Source organism: Elephas maximus, chromosome 3 (genome assembly GCF_024166365.1).
Source record: "Elephas maximus indicus isolate mEleMax1 chromosome 3, mEleMax1 primary haplotype, whole genome shotgun sequence".
Lineage (NCBI taxonomy): Eukaryota > Metazoa > Chordata > Mammalia > Proboscidea > Elephantidae > Elephas > Elephas maximus.
Genome location: NC_064821.1, coordinates 109241202 through 109253429, shown reverse-complemented (window position 1 = coordinate 109253429; position 12228 = coordinate 109241202). Strand labels below are relative to the sequence as shown.

The 12228-nt window shown below is 45.0% G+C and overlaps 1 protein-coding gene across 1 annotated transcript in view; it reads right to left on the bottom strand.

Annotated features, from left to right (window-relative positions):
* The window catches only part of ROR1 (receptor tyrosine kinase like orphan receptor 1), a 486857-nt gene extending 475498 nt beyond the window's left edge, over positions 1 to 11359 (bottom strand). The window contains exon 1 of the mRNA XM_049879476.1: positions 11186 to 11359. Within this exon, the coding sequence (XP_049735433.1) occupies positions 11186 to 11273 (88 nt within the window). The 5' untranslated portion in view covers positions 11274 to 11359. The remainder of the gene's footprint in view (positions 1 to 11185) is intronic.
* Positions 11360 to 12228: the final 869 nt, after the last annotated feature.

The window sequence follows — 12228 nt, the reverse complement described above, 5'->3', positions numbered from 1 at the left end:
AGAGATCTAATAACAGTGACAAGAATAGACTTATGCTCACCTATATTCATTGCATACAAATAGCAAAAAGATGGAAACAACCCAACCGCCCATTAACAGATGAATGGATAAACAAATTGTGGTACATACATACAATGGAATACTACATAGCTATAAAGAATAATGATGAGTTCTCAAGACATTATAACATGGATAAATCTGGAGGACATTATGCTGAGTGAAATACGTCAATCACATAAGGACAGATATTGTATGATCTCGCTTCTATAAAAAGAAAAGAATAGGTATACACACAAAAAACAACATTCTTTGGTGGTTACCAGGGATGGGAGAGTGTCATGGATTGAATTATGCTCCCCAAAAATATCTGTCAACTTGGCTAGATCATGATTCCCTTGTATGATTATGTGACTGTCTACCATTTTATCTTCTGATGTGATTTCCTTATATGTACTGTAAATCCTATCACTATGATGTAATAAGATGGGTTAGTGGTAGTTACACTGATGAGGTCTACAAGATTAGATAGTGTCTTAAGCAAATCTCTTTTGAGACATAAAAGAGAGAAGTGAGCAGAGAGACATGGGAACCTCATACCACCAAGAAAGCAGTGCCAGGAGCAGAGCGAGTCCTTTGGACCTGAGGTTCCTGCGCTAAGATGCTCCCAGGCCAAGGGAAGGCTGATGACAAGGACCTTCCTCCAGAGCTGAAAAAGAGAGAAAGCCTTCCCCTGGAGCCGGTGCCCTGAGCTCGGACTTCTAGCCTGCTGGACTGTGAGAGAATAAAGTTCTCTTTGCTAAAGCCATCCATCTGTGGTATTTCTGTCATAGCAGCACTAGATGATTAAGACAGAATTTGGTACCAAAAGTGGGGTGCTGCTCTAACAGATACCTAAAATGTGGAAGAAGTTTTGAAACTATGAATGGATAGAGGAGCAACCACGGCAGAGGACCACCACAGCAGAGAACCTGCAGTGGCAGAAAAGCAGCAGCAGCAGAGAACTGGCAGCAGCAGAACCAGCAGACGAGTGCAAGGTGGTACTAGAGCTGACCCACAGACATAAGGGAGCTGAGTGCCTGTGCTCAGGAGGCTTCCTGGCAGAGAGGGGTGCTTCCAGGCACTTATTGGTGGAGATACTGAGCTTTGAAACACTTGCCCCAGCAGGGCAGATGTGGGCATGTGGCCCAAGGGCCAAGAGGCCAAGGAACTGGGAAGCAGAAGCTGAAGAGACAAGAAACACAGGAAGCCACGCTGCCTCAGTCTCAAAAGGTATGGCCTTGACCTCTGGGGTTTCAAAGGGTGGAGCCATGGCCTCTGGTGGTTCTAAGGGTGCAGTTGCCACTCAGATGGACTAGGAGAATGGTGCGCCTAAACCCGAGGGAGCAGAGTTGCTGTCCCAGTGTGCCTGGAAGGTGGAGCTGAAGCTCAGGGCTGAGGGACCTCCACTCGGAATTCAAAAAGTGTGGCCAATACCTACAGTCTGGAGGGCAGAGCCATCATGTAAATTGTCTCAGAGACCCAAGGATTATTTTCAAGTCTTGACGGCTAATGTAATGTGTTCTGCTAACTTGCTTGGTGCCTGTTATGCATTCTTTCTCTCCAATTTCTCCCCATTTATAATAGAAATGTCTAGCTTGTGCTTGTTATGCCATTTTACTTTGGAAGCAGATAACTTGTATTCCGGATTTCACAGATGAAGAGGAATTTTTGGATTTTGGACTTGGAGTTGATTTAAGACTTCTGCTATGATATGATGTGCTGAATATGTTTTACATGTGGCAAGGACATGAATTTTTGGAGGCCAAAGGGTGGAATGTCTTGGATTGAATTATGTCCCCCCAAAAATATCTGTCAACTTGGCTAGGTCATGATTCCCTTGTATATATGTGATTGTCTTCCATTTTATCTTCTGATGTGATTTTCTTATATGTATTGTAAATCCTATCACTATGATATGATAAGATGGGTTAGTGGTAGTTATACTGATGAGGTCTACAAGATTAGATAGTGTCTTAAGCGAATCTCTTTTGAGACATTAAAGAGAGAGGTGAGCAGAGAGACATGGGAACCTCATACCACCAAGAAAGCAGTGCCAGGAACAAAACAAGTCATTTGGACCTGAAGTTCCTGCACTGAGATGCTCCCAGACCAAGGGAAGATTGATGATAAGGACCTTCCTCCAGAGTCAGAAAAGAGAGAAGGCCTTCCCCTGGAGCTGGCACCCTGAATTCGGACTTCTAGCGTACTAGACTGTGAGAGAATAAATTTCTCTTTGTTAAAGCCATCCACTTGTGATATTTCTGTTATAGCAACACTACATGATTAAGACAGAGGGGGAGGGACGGAGAATCACTTTCTAGACAGTAGACATTTGTTATTTTTGGTGGAGGGAAAGGCAATGCTGAATGTGGGTGAAGTCTGCATAACATGACTAAGGCAAATGATGACACGAAGAAGTACACAAGAATAAGTTATGTTTTTGGTAAATACTATAACATACAATTTTGCAACAACAGCAATATTAACTAAAAAAATGTGTGGTTACATAGGTAGATAAGTATGTATATATGTATATAAGAAGGTATATGTGTATACATACGTGTACACACATAGGTGCATCTGTTGGCATAGCTAAATATATATTTGTGCTGCACATATATTCATATATATAATAAAGCATGTAGAGGGCAGAGTTACAGATACTTCCTAGACATAACCAAGTACCTCGAGGGATTGGTTTACTGGGTTTGAAGGCTTAATACCATAGTCTCATGAGACAATTTGGTCAATTGACATAACATAGTTCATGACATTTATGTTCTACATCCTAGTCTGATGGGTTGTATCTGGGGTGTTAAAAGCTCACAAGCAGCCATCTAATATATAACTATTGGTCTCTACTCATCTGGAGCAAAAGAGAAATAAGGAAATTGAAGACTCAGAGAAGAAGAAACTATAGGACCATGAGCCCATATAAACCACAGCCTCATCTAGACTGAGACCAGAAGAACTAGATGGTGCCCAGCTACCATGACCGGTTATTCTGACTAGGGACACAATAGATGGTCCTGGATAGAATAGGAGAAAAATGTAGAACAACACTCAACTTCTTTAAAAAGGCCAGATTTACTGAACCGGTAGAGACCAGAGGAACCCCTGAGACTGTCACCCTGAGACACCCTTTAAACCTGGAACTGAAACTACTCCTGGAGGTCACCTTTCAGCCAAACAACAGATTAGCTCATAAAATAAGAAATATCAAATTTTTCTTTAAAAAAAAAAATTTAATTATATGGGACCAAAGGGTCAACATTAAACCTAAAGCAAAGATGAGGAGGTAAGGGGAGAGGGGGAAAGCCAGAGAAGCTAAATTAACAGAAACAAAACAACCAGAATGGAAACAATGAGAATGCTGACATGCTGTGAAAAACATAATCAATGTCACTAAAGAGTATGTACAGAAATTGTTAAATGGGAACCTAATTTGCTGTGCATGCTTTGGCCAAAAACAAAATTGAATATAATTTAAAAAAAAAAAAAAAAAAAACCTAGGTTTAAATCCCAAATCCTCACTTAATAATTGCATGAGGTTGACCAAGATACTTACCTCACTGAGCCTCAATTTTCTTATCTGTAAAATGGGGTCAATAAGTCCAACCTGCTGCTGGGATGTAAAACCTAATATCTATAAAGTTCAATGCTTGGTACACAATATGTGCTCAAAAAGTGAGAGTTTCCCTCCTCTGTCTCTTCCCTGGGGGCAGGGATAAGGTTTTCTTCTAATATCAGATCTTATACATAATAATATATAATAAACATGACATGAAATGCATTGAATGACAAGCTTTACTGTTAAAAAATAAAAAATATAAACATTGCCTCGGTCTTTAGAAGTTCTTTTTGTCTCCCCTCCCCCTTCCCACACACTTCATTACTTTTCACTCTTTGGGTAACATGAACTTTTTTTTTTGGTACTCAAATTTTAAATGGCTAACAGAGCACCTCAGGATTCTTTCTCCTCTGGCCATTATCCTTCTCTTTCAAGTTGTGCTCAGCAAGATTATTTGGATATTGGAGCTAAAAACGGTCAGATTACAAGCGGAGGTCCCTGAAATGTAACATTCCCCGTTACAGGATTCTGGAATTACACCAAGCAACAGCGAGGGGTTGCTCTTCCCCAAAGAGCTGGTTGCTCTGAAAAAAGCCTTTGTTTTAAGGCTTTGCAAAGCCGCACTTCCGAATCTCTTTCTATCCAGATCCCCAGCACTGGTGTGGGTACTGTTCAAATCTAGAGTGTAAAACCAAACACTTCAGAGTCTTCTAACACTGTTAAAAAAAAAAAAAATGATGCTTTCTGGGCCTTGATCAGCATGATGATCATTGTTTTGGAGCCGAATTTTCTGATGTCACCAGTAAGCTCCTCATAATAATGGCAAATAACACAATGCATACCAATAGATCTTTGGCACCATGTCAGGTGCTATGGCCACTATCACACTGAATTCTCACCAAAACCTGGTAAGCCTGATAATATTGTTACCCTCTTTTTGCAGGTAAGAAAACCAAGGCTCAGAAGGTCAAATAACCTTGCCCAAGGTCACATAGCCAGTCAGCAGCAAAGAAGCCCCAATTTAAACCCTACTCTGTCAGGTTTAAGTCCCATTCTATTTCTATTACTCCACACCACCTCTTTAAATAGCTATAAAAGAAGGTCCATTCTGCATAGAAATACTTGAGAAAATAAACGGTTAGATTGAACTTTTAGGTCCCTTCCCCCTCTGGAAAAAAAAAAATATATATATATATATACAGTTACATGGGGATTTTAAAAAAAGGAAATGTAAGGAGGCCAAACATTATGAGACTTGGCTTATCAGTATTTAATAACAGCTTTTGGATCAAAACTCTGCAGAACCTTATTTATGGGCAGACAGTTACTGTTAAGCAGAGCCTTTTAATACAACCTTTTCATCTGAGGATGTTGTAGCCTTTCTATTAGTGAGAGATGGGGTGTGAAATTTGCTGGCCCTGCCAAGATTATCCCATTAAATTATCTGCCCCCTTTCAGTGTAATTCACTCAGGGGCAACAGTGTGAGACTGGAGCCCTGTGTATGTCCACGCCTGGACCTTCTGGGGGGAGAGTGTGAAGGAGAAAGCCCAGGTGATGGTACCATCCCAGTGACATAGCATGAATCCACGTTTCACTGCCTTACCAAAATAAAGCAGATTCCACAATTATCCCATTCCTAAACAAACTGAAAACCCCAACTGAGCTTACTGCAACAAAGAGAGAGCCTTTTTACTGCTGTTTATTTTTATTTTGTATTCGTTAGCTTTTTAGATATTCCTGGCATGCAAGTCAGGCTCCGTGTAACAAGCAGCTGCATTTAGTTAAGGATTTTCGAAGAGTCATCCCCCCCATTCTCCCTCCCCCGTCAACTTCAGAGAACCTTCTCAGATTTGCAGAAGACTATGCCTTTCTCTTCATATGTCTACAGAACAGTCTCTCCTGTCACACCTTAGGGAAAGGTTGAGGCCAGGCTGAGTGAGGCCCTTCTGCTTGCAAAAGAGGACTCAAAGTCTTGTGCTTCCTAGCCGGGGCTGGATTTGCCAGGGTCTGGTCCAGTCCCTCCTCTCCCTCCCCCGCCCCCATCCCTGGAGCTCTGGTTAAGCAGTGGTTAAGGGCTGGGCTGCTCACCAGAAGGTTGGCAGTTCGAATCCACGCTATGAATTGGAATTGACTCAACAGCAACAGGCTTGGTTTTGGGGTTTTGCCCACCCCCCAGGGGTGGGTCATCTAAGAGGCAAGGTAAGCACAGTTCTTACTTTGCTTACCAGATCATCTGTAGTGAACAATTTCACATTTTTTCACCACATCATAGATTCTACTTCTAGGTATGGCTGGCATCTGTCTCTCTCCCAACCCCACAGCACCTTCCTACAGAATCAAAACCTCTTTTTAAATTTATAATTAAAGCCTTTTTTCTTAAATTTAAATTTACAGTGACAGGTGGATTATCTAACAAGCAAGGTAAGCACAGGCTTACTTGTGCTTACTTACTCATCCGTAGTGAACAATTTCATATGAGTTCATGAAATTGTTTGCTACAGATGAGTAAGCACAAACAAGCTCAGGTTTACCTAGCTTATTGGATAATCCGCCCCTGCACAGGGACCTTGGAGCTGGCAAGCCAGCTCTCCCACTAGAGGGCACTCTAATAAATCACCTCTCCTCAGCCTACAACTGGGGTTATACACCAAGATGCAAATATGTAGGCACTTCGACAAAATATACTTCACCACTGGTTGGAAGGAAGTGCCAGGCAAACTCCCCAAAACTGCATCAAAGTGGCAGTTCATTATAACAATGTGATTCCTCCAGGTCGGGGCCACTGGCCATCAGAGGGACTTTAGCTTCTGGTGTACCCCTGCCTTACAGCAAGACTGGCTTAGTGAACTCCAGCGGGGGTGGTGGGGGGGACGATGACTGAATTTTGCCATCTCTGATCATCCCTTACACCCCCTAGATTATGACTCAGAAATCTTCCCTTTGCTGTCCTTGGATAACCTGGGCAAATGCAGCCTTTGGGTCATATGTAAAGAGAGTATACATAATATAGCCGTTAAGGTAAGAGCATGAACTCAGGAACCTGACTGCCTGAGTCTGTAAACCCAACAATGCCACTGTCTAGCCCTTGATCTTAAGAAAGTAACTTAACCTCTCTGTGCCTAAGTTTACCCATCTGTAAAATGAGATAATTATACCATCTGCCTTTAGGGTTGTTGTGAGAATTCAGTGAGTTAATACTTGTAAAATGCTTAGAACAGTGACTGGCCCATTGCAAGGATCATGCATTTGTTAAATAAATTCCACAAAGTGAGGCATCTCAGAATGCTTAGATTAGAGAAATAGGCTCTTAGATGAGGTCACAGGGACTTGACATCATTCTTCAGCTTCCCTCATTCCTAACTAACAGTGGTCCTGGTGGGAGGGAAACTGGAAAATGAGGAGAGGTGCAGCTCCATGTGAAGAGCCCTGGTGGCATTGTGGTTAAGTACTCAGCTGCTAACTGAAAGGTCAGCAGTTCAAACCCACCAGCCACTCTGCAGGGGAAAGATGTGGCAGTCTGCTTCAGTAAAGACTTACTATGGGATAGTTCTACTCTGTCCTGTAGGGTCACCATGAGTCAGAATTGACTTGACAGCAATGAGTTTGGTTGGGTTTGGGTCTGAGGTCCCATGGAGTGTGCTGACCTGGACCAAAGTCCAGTATCCCCAGCCCCGCACTTGACTCTTTTCAGCCTACCGAGGAAGCCAACTCATTGTCCTAGGCATCAAATGTTGCAAGCCTGTAGTTCTATCTTTTTGGGGTAGCATTTTTCTTGGAAAATATGATTACAGGTATAAACACAATCCTATAAAATGCATATGAAGGTTTGTGTATTATTTCTGGGGGAGCACATAACCTCAATTTCGTATATCATAAGTAAAAATATATATATATTTATATTTAGTATATCTTAAGTTAAGATTCGCTAGGCTGGTGCTCTACTCCAGCTCTTGACACACCTGGTTTCACTTAAATCTTATAACACTCCTGAGAGGGTCAGAAAAACAAATAGACATTCCTAGTATGTGGCAGAGAAGAGACTCGAACTCACGACTCTTAGACTCCAAAGTCTGTGCGCTTAATCACTTAATTATACTGCCAAGTTCTATCACGCTCCCTTCATAGTAAGAAATCTGACAAGAAAATGAAAACTCCTTGAAAATATTCCATGTCACATTTTTACTAAGAGCAAGTAACAGTATTATTTTACATATGACCAAAAAAACTATTCCCTATTCATTCAACAAAAATCTACGGAAAATTTACTGTATACACAGTAGTTGTTAGTTGGCTGCGAGTCGATTCCGACTCATAGCGATCCTATGTGTGCAGAGTAGAACTGCTCCACAGGGTTTTCAAGAAGCAGGTTGCCAGGCCTGTCTTCTGAGGCATCTCTGGGTGGGTTCTAACCACCAACTTTTTGGCTAGTAGTCAAGAGCATAGTAAGTATATGTATACGTGTGTGTATAAATATTATATGCACATATGATGTATACATATATAATTTATATACATGTAATTTATATTATATACTTTTATATAATTTATAATTTACATCAATATATTCACAGTCTACAAAGCATTTTATTCACCATAAGATGCTGTGCAAAATCTTTAAAACTATTTCAGTGGAAGTAGGTGGTCACCCTCAAAGCATAGCCGGATTTGATACTAACGGAGGCAAGTGACACACCTTTTAGAAATTTTTTATAAGTAATTTAGGACCTATGCGCATCGTGCAGGAGAGGGAGAAAGGATATTAAAGGCCAAAACTGAGTTTTTAAAAGGATTTGTAATTAAATATCAGACAGATAAACCCAGGCATCAGAATGGCAGAGCAGCCTGCCAGGTATCAATATTGGAAATTAACTATTGGAATTGGAGTCCATATTGGAAATTAACTATTTCCAAAACACTGTAGGAGGCAGTTTGACTATATCCTTTGTCTACCCGACCTGTGTGTGGTGCCCTCTAGCCGGCCAGGGAGGACTTTCAGGAACATCCAATAAAGCCTAGGCTAGCTGACTTGGGCCCATCGTGTTTTCACCTAGAAAGCTGACAATCTTATTGTCCTCAAGAGAGACTCTTATTCTAATAGTAGATAGGACAAACACCTATTAAGATGGCATAGGAAGGTTTACAAAATGACAGCAAACGGTAGCTGGCCATCTCTCTGTGGCTCCAACCAGGCAAACCACAAAATCATAATCGAGGGTTCTGAGAAAGGCCCAGGTAAATTCCTTAGGCCCTGAGCTCTGGATACAGTTATAACAGCTTCAGCTTCCTGGTGAGCCTTAGCTTTGGGTGTGTAGGAGGTAGATTTTTTTTTTTTTTTAGAAGCACAGATCAAAAATGAACAGACCAGAGAAAATCAATTTAAAGGATCATTCCTTCTGGCTAACAAAAGAGAAAAGTGATGGAAGAAACGTTGAGCATTTATTTTAATTAAATAAATGAAACAAATCGCCCCTTCAACTGCTTTCCTGAGACACTGGCTGGGTTATGTTAGGAAGCCTGGATCAGACAAGCAAAGTAAATCTGCACCCCACTGCAACCCTTGTCCCCAGAGAAATGGTGAAACCTTCACAAAAATGGAAAGGGATTTATACAGTAACAAATAAAACAATAATAGATTTGAGCTTGTCACTGAGGGATATGAAATAGACAATGCTCCCAAAAAAAAAAAAAAAAAAAGAAGCCAGTAAAGGTGTGAAGAGTTAAAACATACAGAATTTGGGCGGCTGCTGCTAAGATTGCCTTTCACTCCGCAAAATCCCTGTCTGGACCTTTATTCAAAGGCAGTTGGCCAAAGAAAAGTGTCCCCCCATCCCCCCACCTCCAGGCTCTATGATCTAAAAGCAACCACTGTTGAAAGGTTATGTACGAAGTAAAGGAGTCAAGAGAGGAAATAACCAAATTAACCAAGGCCCCAAGCCTGGAGCTCTACCTTAGCAAGAATCACCCTAGTTATCTCCACCTTGGTTTGCTGGGCAACTTGGCATCGGAAGGATGTTTACATTATACAGGCAGCATGGTCCATTTTTTACTTTTCATCCAGGTGTTGTGGCATGGGGCCAAATGTTTGGCATCACTGAAGCAAAACATCCACGTGACCAATCTATTTACATTTCATTAGGATTTTTCCTCGCCAAGGAGCACTCCCTGCTGCTGGGCATCTTAATCACAATTAGGAGCTGTATTTACCCAGAGGAGCCCCCAGATTCGCAGTACAATCACACGACAGATCAGTTTCAGAAGCATCCTCAGAGAATTCTGTTCCCACTTCCCCCAAAATCATTTCTAAGGAATCCAAATTCACACACCACTTCCACCCGGAGTGTGTTTTCTACCAAGAAAATTGTTAGCTAACGTTTAGTTAAGATATTAAGTCTGTATTCATATTCTATGCAGTGAATAGATCTTTACCCTCAACTACTAAATAGCCCGGAGCCTTTTCTTTTCCTAGGCTAAGCGCTAACTTAGAAAATGAAAGATGCATGATAAAGAAGCAGAGATCTGTGTATCTGAACGGGTTAGGGGCTGGAGCGGAGCAAGGAACGATTCAGGGGCTCCAACACCCCCTCAGGGATGCATGTTAAAAGTGAGGCCCCAGACCCTGGAGACTTTCATCAACTTTCCCCCTCCAACCTCCAAAGAATGAATCGGTTGTATCCACAGGCGCAGCCGAGCTCTTCCCTCTCATTGTGTACCGGCTCAGACACAGCAAGGATCCAGGCTTCCCGCAGCGAACTAAGACGCTCGGGCTTTCGGTGGAGTCTTTCTCTAACTGCTGCAATTGTCTTTGGAGATTACCAAAATCAAATATGCATTAGATGGCTTCCCCTCGCCCCCCTCCCGCCTTGTTTGTAACATACACACACACACACACACACGTGCACACCCAGAGCACTTTGGAGCAAGCAGCAGGCCGCCTCTGACAGCATATTTTGCACAAAGTGGCCGCGGCGGCCACAGCGCACACGTTTTGGCCTCCATCGTGACCCTCTGGAGGGCTGGAGAGCCGGGGGTGGGTGAAGAGGAGAGGCTGGTGGAGAAGCAGGGGGACAGGGCTTTTGTTTGCCTCGGTCCGCGGACAACCTGAGTTTTCGCAAGCACAACTGAAAATGCAAACTCCCTCCCGGACCGTGCTTTCCGAGAGGGCTCCCTATTTGGGGGCATACAGACTTCCTGAGCACCGACTGGGGCGCAATGGAGTTCCAGGGAGACATGGGGTAACAAACAGCACCGAAGTGCCCCCATCACCCCACGATCCCTAATCCTCTGCAAGCTTTCTGTCACCGCTGACAACTGGTGCTGTGCGCGGAGGAAGAAGCCTCCGGGCGCACCCCCGACCCGCAGCGGGGCACCAGAGCATACCCTCGACTGCCTGCCCCACCGGCCAGAGTCGCATTTGCAAGACCCCCGGCGGGTCGGCGGCCGCCTCCGAGGCGGGCGTGGCGGCTTCCTGTCTGCACGGGCCCCCGTCGGCCGAGAGGAGGGACGGCGAGGGCCAGGGCGCCTGGGGCCGGCGTCAGAACCCCGCGGGCGCACGGGATGCGCCGGGCGCCTCTTACCTTGGGCAGCTCCGCGCGCGGTCAGCAGCAGCGCGGCCAGCAGCGCCAGGAGCGGCGGGTGCGCCCCGCGGCGGCGCGGCCGGTGCATTCCTCCTCTCGCGGCGGCGGCGGCGGCGGCAGCTCCCGACCCGCGCGCAGAACATCCACGGGCTCTCCCCGAGGTCCCGGCCACCTGGTCCCGGCCGCTTTCCTTTGCAGGATGCCGGGGTCGTCTGCAAAGTTCTTTGTCCCTCTAACCTGCTCTCCCGGCTCGTCCCGGCCGCCTCTGGACCCCGGTAAGCGCGGTCCCTCCCCAGTCCTCCGGCTGCAGCCTCTTCTCGGCCGGCCGGCCGGCCAGTGAGTCCCGAGCTGTCCGGCTCGAGCTCGCGGAAGATGAGTTTCCTTGGCCCCAACTCTGAGAAGAGCGCGCCCTGCGCCCGGGGGCTGCCGTCTGGGGGCTCCCTCGGTGGCGGCTGCGGCGGCTCCTCCCGCTCTTCGCGCTCACTCTCAGCCTCCCTCAACTTGTCACTTTCCACTAACTCTCCAGCCCAGCGCCCGAGCCCCGACCAATGGCAGACGTGGGTCCAGGCCGGCGACCCAGCGCCCTCTGCTGCTGACTCCCGATACCAGCACCTTCCCGGACTAGCCGAAGAGTAGCCCTCGCTGCCGCGTCTCGCGCGCACCCACCTCCCCTCCCCCACCACGCTTCAGGCTCGCAGACAGAACCAAGCTCTGCGGGCCCTCCAGGCTATTTGGCAGAAGGGGAAACCGAGGCTCAACAAAGACTTTCCTGGGCTCACAAAGCCGGTTTGTAGCTGAATGGCTTAGTTAGGAGATCCGGTGTTCTGCCACTGTTAGCTGTGTGTCCCTGGGTAACAGAACATTTATTGCTGTCTTACAATATCCGTTTGGATTTCCTCTTTGACCCAAGAGTTGTTTAAGAGGGAGTTTTCCCATTTTGTCTCTAATTTCTAGTTTCATTGCACTGAAATCAAAGTCATCTGTACCGTTTCTATCTGGAGGGTTTCTCTGTGGTTTTTGTCAAAGTTCCGTGGGATTCGAAA